Source organism: Protopterus annectens, chromosome 2.part2 (genome assembly GCF_019279795.1).
Source record: "Protopterus annectens isolate FY-2018-M chromosome 2.part2, PAN1.0, whole genome shotgun sequence".
Taxonomy (NCBI): domain Eukaryota; kingdom Metazoa; phylum Chordata; order Ceratodontiformes; family Protopteridae; genus Protopterus; species Protopterus annectens.
Window position 1 is genome coordinate 472,068,900 of NC_056730.1, and position 13,109 is coordinate 472,082,008.

The following is a 13,109-nucleotide window of genomic DNA, read 5'->3' on the forward strand; positions in this document are numbered from 1 at the left end:
CACTTAAACCGCCCCTAACCCTAACATAAAACCAACCGCACACTTACCTGAACCCAACGCATGACCCAACACCACAGGGCTAACAATAGCAAAGCCACAATGATGTCAGTATGTCCATTTTGTGTTTTCAGGATTTTGAGTTTCAGGATTTTGAATTTTCAGTCTATAGTTTTCAGGATTTTGATTTTCAGGCTTATAGTGTTTCAGGCTTCTGATAGGGAACCATATATATATATATATATATATATATATATATATATATATATATATATGTATATATATATCAATTGCTTATTATTTTTAGATGAAAGAGATATAAATACCAACACTATTCAGTATTACTACACAGGACAAAGAATTAAGTTGATCTTTGACAAGAATTATGCACAGCTATATTTACTAATTCAGAAGAAAATCAATATACAACAGAAGCAGCTTTGTTTCCAGCAAAAAAGTATTCTGGTTTTCACCGCTGAATTTTCTGCATTTAGAACGTGTCACAGCAGGCAGTTAAGACATATTAATTTTGTGTGAGATGATTGCTTTTACTTGTTCCAGTTTAGTAGCTGATTTTTCTGCTCTGTTTTAGTAACTACTTCTATAGTAATAATTGCTTACTTAGGCAAGATTTATAAACCAGTAAATACTTTACTTACTGATTCATACCTAAACAAATAACCTCTTCGAGTGTTATAAATGAAAAAAAAATGGAGCAAGTGCAATATATTAACAAATTTATTTTATTCATTTGCCATTTGTTAACCGGGTTAGTCCGGGTTAGTTCCTTTTCAGCGGAGGCCCGAGGAGAAAAGCTTCAGGTAATACATGTTACATAAGAAACCAAATGACATAGAAATCAAAATCACTTTAGATTTAACTAATATAACAAAAGGAGAGAAAAACAATCATACTACAGCAGTAATAGTGATTACATTATGAAAGTTACAATCAGTAACAATTACAATTTTATATATATATATATATATATATATATATATATATATATATATATATATATATGCAGGAGATAATCCCAAGGCACAGATCACTGTCTGAGTCAGTAGTCATGTAGGCTGAGACACAATAGAAAACAGACTGGCTATTAGTAGAGAGAGTTGACATATTAGTTATAGGAGTATTAGAGCAGTGTAGAAGTGGGGGAGATAGAATTAAGTTGGGTGATTGCATAGGCAAGACCAAGATGTGTGTGAGGTAGCCTTGGGAGCTGTTTTGAAAGAGTTGGGGGTTGAGTTTGATCTAACACTAGGTGGTAGTTTATTCCAGGTATTTGCCACTGGGTAGCTGCACAGGAGTTTGCCAATACTTTTGTTGGGCACAAATACTTGCAGCAGATTCTGTTGAGAGCTACCGAGGGCACGTTTGGGAGTGGAGGGTTGGATGAGGGAAGAGATCCCTTGATTACTCCATATTAACACTGCACCCTCTCACCATCATCTACATAATGGTTACTGTCCCACAATGGCTCATTCATGGTGAAGGATACTACAGTCATATTACTTCAGTCTTCATCTTCCTCTGTCTTTACTCTCAATGTCCCTCATAAACTCCATGCTTCAGTACAAGTCTGAAACTATGTTCACTACTGTGTTTACTCACTTAACAATTCTTCCATTTTTTAAATTACTAAACTTCCACATACCCTCCTTTTTGCTTCTAAATACTCTTCTGGTATAATTTAAATTACCTTCCCTAAATCTCATATTTACTATTCCCTAACTTGTTTCTGTAGTTTCTAAAGATTTCCTTCTGTCTATTTATTTCTTTGTGTGTTTCTTTTCTTGTTTCTTTGCCTGTCTACATATTTCTTTGCTTGTTTGCTAATTTATTTGCCTGTTTTTATTTGTATTTGTGAACTGCGGTAAAGCACTGCACCACATGTACTTCTTTCAGAATCAGGCCGGGAGGCACAGTAGGCAAATATAAGCATCTATATTAAGTAATTGAAATGTTAGGTAATAGAATACCTAAAGATCAGCACCTAAACAGCAAAAGCAGTAAATACTGAATAGTCACTTCCGCAAATTCTTTTGTAGGGAAAGATTTCACTTGGCCGTTATCGGGAATCTGCCCTTTCCTCCACTGTAGAGCGATCTTGGACTTGGTATATTTAGTGAGGGGTTGTGGGGGTGGGGGCGAGAGAAGGCCCCCACTTGATTAGGGTTTGAAATGTTTTTTTTCCGGACAAGTGAATTCTTTCCCTATGAAAGAATTCATGGAAGTGGCTGTTCGATGTTTACAGCTTTCGCTGTTTAGGTGTCGAGCTTTAGGTATTCAATTACCTAAAGCTTTGACTATATAATATAGACTCAAATATAGGCTGAGGTAATTGTTGCCTCATTCTGTACCTTTAGCTGTATCTCCCAATGTATAAAATGCTTTGACAGTAGTAGTTCTTTGAAGACAGACTACTGAACTCTGTGGTGTCTGTTATTACTCCATTGGCTGTATTTTGCTAAACAGACATATACGTGCACCTGCCATTATGTTTTCTGTATGTTAGTTTAACCATTTTATGTATTTATTTATTATTACTATAGTGAATTACTGCACTTGTACAAAACTGGATCCTGCTATGTATATCAAGATCATACTGTTGTATGTTTGCAATATCTTTGTAGTGCATGGAGTGCTGTGATTACACTCCAAAATTGGAAGAAAGATAAACCTGTTACATGTTTCTGTAGTGTGAGACCTGACTGTAACTGCACTTTCAAAGGTGCGTAACAAATGTTAACATAAACCCTAAGTGCTGTTATAGTCAGATATTAGGGAAGGGGCATTCCTTCACTCTCAGTGATCCCTGACTATCTTTCCTCTTATGTCCATGTAAGTAACTTATTTGAATCATGGCAGAATTTTAAAACTGTCCCTGATTTTTTCGCTTACAAGCTGTCTATACGACAACACTCACTAAGTGCTTTACTGGCTTTCAAAGATGATAAAACACTTCAGATTTTTTTGTAACAGGTAGTGCATGGAATGAATAAAACTCCATGCATAAGTTATGATCAGGTCTTATGGATCATAACCTGTTATTATGTGTTCTTGACATGGATATCAAGATTCACCCCTTGAGCTTTGCTCAAGAGGTGAATTTTTTGGCATTCATGTCTCTAACACATAATAATGTGGTTACAATCAAATACGTGATCATTACCCTCTATATTCTTGTTACTTTTTCTCAGGTCATGGTTACACAGGTCATTTTGGCAATTCCATCTACCATGCAACCATTTAGTTGTAAACAGAATGTAATTTGATAATTACTGTGCTTTATTATTTGATGACAGAGAAAGACTGCTTCAAAAGCACCCATTTTCTGGTGAAAGTTGAGAACACTGTATTGTTTCATAGCTTATAGAAGCAATCACACACACACACACACACACACACACACACACACACACACACACACACACACACACACACACACACACACACACACACACACACTCACACAATTACAGAAATCAAACTTATATCTCCTGAATGTAATATATTTTCATCTAATAACTGTATCCTCACAGCTATATTATTACTATTTATTATTATAGACATGTGAAACAAAGTGTAACTTGTTATATTTTTTCACAGCTGAATCGCACTGCATTACATTTTGCCACAGCAGCAAAGAAACAAAATGCAGTCGAGTTCCTTCTTAACAATAAAGCAAGAACAGATATTGCTGATGCAGTAAGTTAAACAACAATAAACATTTTAACGTTTGCCATTTGACTGTATCCAGTGTATTTACCTTTCTATTTATTTATTTTAATTTATTTACATTTTAACAGAGCAGCAGCATTTGTGATTAGAAATAGAAATATTCTCAGTTTAACGATGCAAACCTCATTCCATTGTGGGTGCACATGATGGTGGTGGGCTGACCTTCAACTTTCTGTCATTATTCAATTCTGTGAAGAAGACTAGGGATTTCTAAATGGTCATACATTTTAACCATGGAAAAGAAGTAGAAAGCTACTCGTTTGTTTCAAGGAATGTTCTCAGGATGAAAATGTAAGAGTCTTTTGGATGCCTAAAGAAATAAGACAAGATAAATGTTTGCATTTCATAACAAAAATATATTTATATTACATTTGTCAAAGAAACTTGATAGTGAAACTGAAAGGATCTGTAGACAGAAAAGAAAGGTAGATGGAAAGAAGGTGCCCAAACAAGTTGCACTCATAGTCCATTATTACCAGTCTAAAGAACGGCTGGGAAATATAAGCAGGAAAATTGTGGAATGAGATGACTTCTTTAAAGAAATAATTCAGGCAAGAGAGCAATCCTATCCATATAGGCATGAATTATATAAATATAGACTATTAACCTCATTGTATATTCTGCTGTTTTAACTGGAACTTGGTTGAGTCAAGTATTTTTCTTTAAAGACAATACAAGATACTAAATATTTTATAAGAAACTGAATTCAAAGTAACAATGCTTCACTGAAAAGAGAAGCTAAATTCTAAACACCAAATTTACAGAGCTAGAATGGGAAGGAAGCAGAGGACGTGGCAAAAACTCATCTGAGCCATTTTAGGACTCAACCATGATGATTAAATTTATCAATGGAAGGAAAGATTACCAACTTTTAGAAAAAGTTTTGAGAGATAGTATAGCAGAGATGTGATTTCATAAAATGGAAGACATTGCACTCCAAGCATCACTGGAAATCAGAAAGACTTATGGAATGATTATTATTTTGAAGACTCAGTGCATTTTGATATGTACTGTGGAAGAGCAGATGGTTTGTCAAAACTTGATACTACTTATGAAGAAACAATAAAAAAAAAATAAATGGGTAAATCAGAAAATAGACTATAAGTGCTCAAGATTTACTCAAAATATATATTTTTATACAAAGATAAGAGGTTTTCACTTTATATTTGACTGAACATACATATATGTGATAGCTGTTGAACATAATATAATAATTTTCTATTAATACAAAAACATACTACTCCGAGCTCATGCTTATGTCTCTTCTCCTTTAAGAAATGTGGAGTGGGTGTGTTCATAGGTTCATTGGTGTGTACTAGGCTAATGACCACAAGGGCCTTTTTAAGCTCAGCCATGCATTCCAAATCTCTGACAAGTTCTGGTACCACTGATACTTGTAAATAAGGGCTTGGGAGATAAATTATTTACAAGCAGTGGCCTGAGAGGTGAACCATTTACAGGCTGCTTGTGCCTGTTAGAGACATAGGTGGCAAACCAGGGATCAATGTCCTATTCCCTGTCCAATTGTCCAAGTTACACTTGAATTGGGTTAAGGAGGAACTCTGCTTCACATGAATGAGGAGCCTGTTTTAGAAAAGTGGTAGTCTTTGGGATACATATCTGTCTGTCCAGCAGGTCCTATTTATATCACAGGCAAGGTTTAAGTCTTTAGAACAAGTAATTCTGGTGCTGTTTGTTTTGCAGATATGCAGGAGGTCCATCAGAGTGCATTTTGACAATGCCTTGTATGCCAGGCATAGATTTCTCCTCAATAGGGCCTAGTGGCAGTCTACATAGGACATGTTACTTACTCCCTGTATTCTTTAAGTGAAGAACCTCTGTGGATGTTCCAATTGCTAGATGTGCCTGATTAGGTACATATCATAGGGGGCATTGCACTCAGTGATAGGTCTGATCAGTGCTGAATACACTGAAACAATAATCTCCTTGGACCTCGATGCCATACCTTTGTTTATTAGTTGCACAAGATAGAATGATATTCGCACTGAATTCATAGAGGGGAGAAGTGCAGACCATCCCTAGCAAAGCAGTGTGCTCTGTTGACCATCTCCTTCCACATTAACAAGTATTGCAACCCCTTAGAATGACACCAGAAACTAGGCCAGTTATTAAAGTCAGTCATCTTCTGTTCATATTGTGGCATCATCCTTGGAGAAGGCAAAATGTTGCTCAGTGCTACACCTATACTAGCCTGGGACACATATTCTAAGAGTTCCATGATGTCTGTCTTCATATAATCTAGGGAGGCATGTCATAGGTCATTTGCACCTACATGGACTATGACTGAGTTATACTGGTACTTATAGTCCGGTGACCAGAGTGCATGTCTAATGTGGTAGAGCCTGGCCCTTGATAAATGGGTGACTGTGACTTTCTCCTTACCCAGCCTGGTGAAAGGGACATTAGTGTGTCTCACAATGGAGTCTTAAATTACCATAATGTTGGAGTGTGTATTGGCTTGCCTTATGGGCTTAAACGTAGAGTTTCCATGAGATGTGGCTGTATGTGTTGATGTGAACGTTAGTTTTAAAAAGTGCATTCAGGGATGCTGAGGGTATTTGTTATGTGTCCTTTGACTAGGAGGTCTTTAGGGTTCAGGAAGGTTACATTTAAGTGCCTCAACATATGTTGGTCTTTGTGTCTGCTTTGAACTATGTGTGTGGTAGGTGCAGCATTTGTAATACAGACAACCTGATTGACATTAGAAATGTTTTAATGTGAGAGCTTTGCCTAAAGTGACACTGTGTAAATACACCTCTCACATATCATATCAGTTTGTCTGAGAATTAGCCAGTTGTCAGTAGACACGGAGCAATTTCTACATTGCTCCAGGATGCCCATATCCCCCAAATTGGTAACAGAGATACTGGGAAAGTTCATGCCCATGGCAACAGGCCTTGTTGTATTGATTAGACTGTTGCATTAAGAATATAAAGTAATGTCAGGAGTACCTGGTTTGCAACTCTGGGGCAGTGCTTGTCACTGTAAACTAGTTGCCCTGTGTGCAACTAGGTGTGGTGAGTAATGGTTCCACCATTGCCAACCAATATGTGATGTCCCCATGCTGGGTCAGTAATCAAGGAGCCTGAACCCTCACCACTGACATGGAAGAGGGATGTGCACTTGGAATAGAAATGGATAAACTCAGTATTTCCAGATGGAAACCTCTCTGCATCAAGCACAATTTCTCTTAAGAGTACACAGGGAACACACTCAGCCTGGGGTCTGATTTTCTCTTTATCTGCCTCCCTCCAGGTCCCCAGTAAGACTCCCCACTGGTACAGCTGTAGGGTTAGGTCCTCAGCCAAGTGTCCAAGCCAATGGCCCCCAGCACCCTGTCTGTAAACCCAGTGCTTTGTGTTCCTGCCCCAAATAGCTGACACACACACACTGAGAGATTTGATATTTCACACACACACACACACACACACACACACACACACACACACACACACACACACACACACACACACACACACACACACCTGGGAAAGGCTGGCACAGATTTACCTGCTGTGCCCCCTTCTGCACAGAGTATAAGGTAGTTATCACCACCACCAGGCACTCCACATTCAGCTACTCTAAGGCCCTTAACAAAGGGTGTCCAATTATACTGTGTGATATTAATACTAATACAAATGGTAATAGCTGACCAAGACAGCTAGGCTTTCAGGCGTGGCCCACACAGTGTCCCTAAATAAATATAAGCACTCTCAAAGGTTAAATACTTTCTACAAGGACCAGACACAATAAAGGATTTAAATACATTTAAAGGGAGAGTGTCAAAGATGCAGCTTTCAGAAAACGTTTTATTTTTTTCACAGTAATGCATAACTTAAGTTATATACATTTGATCTATCCTACTTTGCCTGGACGTTTCATTATCATTCTTGTAGAAATTCACATTGTCAGCTTCTGGAGCATCCCGCTCTCAGTTTTGACAGGTAGTACCACCCACTGTGTGATGTCACTATATACACCCGTTCCCTGTCTTTGGTTCTTTAATTATGACCCTGCTTCACCTTTCCAAGCTTGTTTTTATTCCCAGTGGAAATCAGACACAATGCTACTTTGGTTCCCTCAAGCACTTGTCTCTGTCCATGAAGCTGTGAGCTTTACAAAAAAAACAAAAAAAACCCACAGTTTTGAAATTAAAAAAAAACTTAAATGCCTAAACTGGCAATATATTTGCACTGTACTTGTCTTCTTTCAATCACTTCCTTGCCATACCTTCTAACTTCTTTGCAAAAGAGTCAGGCTGAAAGTGATGGTCAAAAGACCGAAGGTCCTGATAAAATTTTAAATATTAATCTTAATTATTTTACTAGAACAAAAGGGTTCCCGCAAATGAGCATTTTATTTAAAACAATATGAAACGTTAATGGGACATTGCAATAAGTGAAACGTCAGATCCCTGCCTTAGACCGAGTACTTTCTCATAAGGTGCACTTTTACTGTACTTTTGTGTTTAAATGATTTATGCTGCTGCAGTAAATGTTGTTCTTCTTTCGGCTTTTCTCGGTTAGGGGTAGCCACAGAGGAACTCCGGTCTGCTAATGATTGGCAGTAGATTTTTTACGGGTGCTGAGGTGCCAGCTCGATGCCCAACCTTCAACGAAGGCACGCCCATTTTACACATGTCTTTCAAACGCCACTTGACCGCGGGGAGAACATACAGACTCTACACAGAAGGCGCTCCAACCAAGAATCGAACGGGAGAAACCTCTTGCTGTGAGGCAACAATGCTACAGCTGCACCACTTATGCTGTTGCAGTAAGTATATTCATTAATTATTGGGAATAACAGCTGCAGATGCCTGAAGTGCCATTGCAATGTAGTTTTGACATACTTTTTTTTATCTATACTATGTTTACTTTTTGTTATTTAGTTATGATTTTATAATGCATTCACGATCTTTAACTTTTACAGAGCAGTAAAATGTATGTATTCATATTGGCACTTAAAGTACCGGTTTTCTAAATGCCGGTATTTGAATGTGGCATTCAGTGCGCGATTCCGGCTAGTGTAATATAGATGAATTTTCAGTCCCGGTTGAACAGATTTTCCTAATGCTAGTTACAACTGCTGTTTCTAAATTTAATAACTATTGTTAATAATATCTCTTGATTTGCAAATAATTCCAACAGCATTTTTTTTCTTTTTGAAGTTGTGGGTTGCTGTATAATTCATGCTGCAATCAAAGTTCTCATTTTTTTCATGCATTACTCGTTGTTCAGTGTTGTTTGGCTATAGCAATATCATAGCTCTCACCTTCTTATGTCCAGACTCAAGAACAAATCCAGACGTAACTAGGGAAAATAAGGGGCACTTTAAAACAGTACTTATAGGTTGAGAAGTTGACAGAGAGTTAGAGAATGTAAATTAGCATGCATTTCCAGAAGTAAAAGAAGTCTGTAACTCTAAAGTATAATCCAGCTATATTGTCCAAAATCATAAGTTTTAGGAGGAATTAGGAGGTACACAAGAACATTTTTAGCTAAACTCAGAGAAGTTTGAGAGATAAGGGCTGCAAGATGTAATTGCATGCTAGGTTATTCTGCGATCATGTTCTATCCTGTTCATGTTACATACTACAAACAAAAGTTGGGAATGCTAGATTACTGTCTACTGAATATTAACTCTCTCACTTTTTTCTGTAAGCTAAAATAAATAAAATGCTTTGGCCAGTGATGAACTGAAAGCATTGGTGCCACCACTGTTCTGTGCCTGTCAGCTAACATGCTTTTGGGGTATCTATAAACACACACACGCGCACACACACACACACACACACACACACACACACACACACACACACACACACACACACACACACACACACATACAAAACATCACGTTATTGTTTATTGCATTTGTATATACATGCATACAAATATATTTGGGTGTGTCTATACACACACACACACACACACACACACACACACACACACACACACACACACACACACACACACACACACACACACATTATTTGATGAAGGATCAACAATAAAACATCAACTAATATGAATAAAACTTAGTAAGGAATACTTTAGAAGACTTAAATTAATTCTGAAAACAGCTTTGAGATCTACGAACAAAATCCAAGCTATAAACCAATTTGCTCTTCCTGTCCTAACTTACAGTTTTGGAGAGATTGACTGGCCCCAAAACATGTTGGATAGATTAGGCAGGGAAACAAGAAGGATGCTTCATGTTCACCAAATGATTTATAAAAATCAGTGTATACCCAGATTATATATTCCCCGTTACGAAGGAAGGATGTGCCTTCTTGAAATTAATTACATGTATAAATCTGCAATTGTGAAACTCCACACATATCTGCTGACCTCACAAGACCCAAATGTAGTAAAAGTTTTGAAACATGAGGAGAATAAATCTAAGATGTCTTCTTTGCTTAATTTAGCAGAAGCATATCGATGTCAAGCAGGAATGGAAATAAAGCCATAAATAGATAAAAATCAGGCAGCAACTGAATGTGCCAAAAAACAAAAGAAAGAATATAAGGTGAAGGATCAGATGAGAAGGCAAGAAATGTGGAAAAAGCATAAATATAGTTGCAAGTATAGAAAACTTCTAGAAGAACTTCATGTTGATCAGGAAGAAATGCAGGAATGGTTAAGGAGAGACAAATTCAAACCAAGAGATAAAAGGCTAACATTGGGAGCCCAAGATAGTGGGCTGCACACACGTTGGTTTACAAAGTCCATTGTCCTACACAAAGGCACATCTACTCGCGCATGAATCGTACCATCCCCAATAGAACCAAGATGCTCTCCTCCAAAAAAAGGAAGCCATTCCAGTGGTCCCTTGCCATAAACAAACTTTACAACAAAAGGAAGAAACTGTTGCAGAAAAGAGGAAAATCCCAAGATGCAAAAAACTCCCTTAACAGCCTTAGTAAGAAGCTAAAATCCCACATAAAATCCTCCAAAGCTAGTTACGAAAATAAAATTGCCAAAGATTCCAAAGACAACCACAAGGCATTCTATAGCTATGTCAAGAATCTAAATGGCAATGCTCAGATCTGCTCTGAGCTACAACAGAATGGCATTAAATATACTGATCTCAAGGATATTACCAATATCCTGGCAGATCGATTCAGTGCAAACTTCACCCCCCTCTCACCCCCTAAAGGGCCCATCTCAATACCAAAAGATTGCCAAATTCTGGTAATAACAGCCGCACAGGTAAAAAACATACTCTCCAAAGCTAAGAATACAGCACCCATGGGACCAGACAACATCCCAGGCTGTGTACTACATGAACTGCAAAATGAACTGGCACCTCACCTAAGTGTCATATTTAATCATAGCCTCACCTCAGGCTTCATGCTCACTGAGTGGCACACAGCTACAGTTATCCCACTCTACAAGGGGGGATCCAACTTGGAGCCCGGGAGCTACTGCCCCATCAGTCTGATGAGCCTGATCTGTAAGGCCATGGAACGTATTATCATGGAACTTATAAACAAAGACATTGGCAACCTTCAAACACTGAACCCCACACAGTTTGGGTTCATGAAGGGCCAATCTTGTCTCCTGAACATGATTTACTTCTTCGAATCAGTCTCCAGAGCCATGGACAAGGGTAAGGTGGCCCACACAGCCTATCTGGACCTCGCCAAGGCCTTCGACACCATCCCCCCACTCTGGAATCATAGATAAACTTACTAAGCTGGGCATTAATCCCCACGTCACTCAATGGGTTGCCAACTGGCTTACTGACAGAACCCACACTGTAAATGTAGCCGACTCCAAATCCAGCTCCAGACAAGTGACAAGTGGAGTACCTCAGGGTTCAGTCCTGGGACCACTCTTGTTTGTCATCTTCTTCTCTGAAGTACAGGCCAACACTAAGGGACTCTGCCTAACAATGTTCGCAGATGACTGCAAACTGGGGGCCATTATTGAATACCCAAATGATGTGGATATTCTACAAAAGGGCCTTACAGAAACAGATGCTTGATGCCAGAGCCATGGGCTCAAGCTGAATGCCAAGAAATGTATAGTTATCTCCTTTGGGAAAAAACATGTACCCATGAATTACCACATAGGTGGCAGTACACTAAACACTGAAAGTGTGATAAGAGACTTAGGGACACAGGTGGACAGTGGTCTTACTTTCGATAACCACATCGCCACAACAGTCAGGAAATCCTATATGGCACACCTCATCACTAAGGGCTTTTCATCCAGAAAAAAGGAGGTCATTGTCCCACTGTACTCATCCCTCAGTAGACCCATTGTAGAATACAATGCCCCATTTGGTATGTACCTCTCAAGACATCTGCAACAACTGGAAAGGCCGCAGAAATACCTCACTAAAAGAATCACAGGCCTAAAGCAGATGCCCTATGCTGACTGTCTAAAAAAACTCCAGCTATACTCTGTTGCATGTTGTCTACTCAGAGGCGATCTCTGCTTAACATACAAGGCCATGTAAACTCAGAGCTGTTGAACATGCTACACTTAAAGAAATCCCAATCCCTCAGAGACACATGCTCCAGGGATCTAAACCTTGTCATCACAGTGAACAAAACATGCTGGAGGGATAGGTTCCTGACCCAGAGACTCCCCAGACTCTGGAATAAACTGCCCATACATGTCAAGCAGAGAGCCTCATTGGCCTTCTTCAAAAGGAACCTTGATGATTGGATAGGAGAAAGGAAATTCACTCCAGGGATCATATCAGTTGCCCTGCTAGACAGGGGTCCAGGGAAGTAAATACTGTGGGAAGAAGTAGCCAGGGAATTGTTATGGCTAGGCTTGTATAGGCCCTAGGGCCGATAGCCTAGTACAAACCTATGAACCTATGAATCTATGAACATGTGGGAAAAACAAACAAATGTAGGTTCTGTAAAACCAAACTGGAAACAGTCGTACACCTCATTGCTGGTTGCGACATACTAATGGCAGAAGAACTGCATACTGAAAGGCATAATAATGTGGTAAGACTGTTGCACTGGGGATTATGCAGACATTATGGTATTGAAGTGGCTGAAAAACACTGGAAACATGAATCACAAAGCATCATAGAAAATGAATAAATCTACATCATATGGGATCACCCATTACCAGCTGTCAAAAGATAGATGCTAGAAAACCAAATATAGTGGCCCAAGAATAACAGACAAGAGTAGCATTGCTCATTGAAATCGCCACACCCAGCGACACAAAGTCATAAAATATCAGGATTTGCAGGAAATGGGAGCAATGAGGAAGAAAGATACCCAGACAGTTCCAATAGTAATAGGAGCAACAGGTCTTATAAAAATGAATCCACAATCGTATTTAGATATGCTACCAATCCATGTAACC

General features: G+C 38.7%; 1 protein-coding gene across 2 annotated transcripts in view; it reads left to right on the forward strand.

The window, feature by feature from the left end:
• ANKDD1B (ankyrin repeat and death domain containing 1B) overlaps positions 1-13,109 on the forward strand; it is a 1,083,940-nt gene that overhangs the window by 396,960 nt on the left and 673,871 nt on the right. For both annotated transcript variants that reach the window (XM_044063959.1, XM_044063958.1), the window contains exon 3: positions 3,616-3,714. In XM_044063959.1, the coding sequence (XP_043919894.1) occupies positions 3,616-3,714 (99 nt within the window). The remainder of the gene's footprint in view (positions 1-3,615; positions 3,715-13,109) is intronic.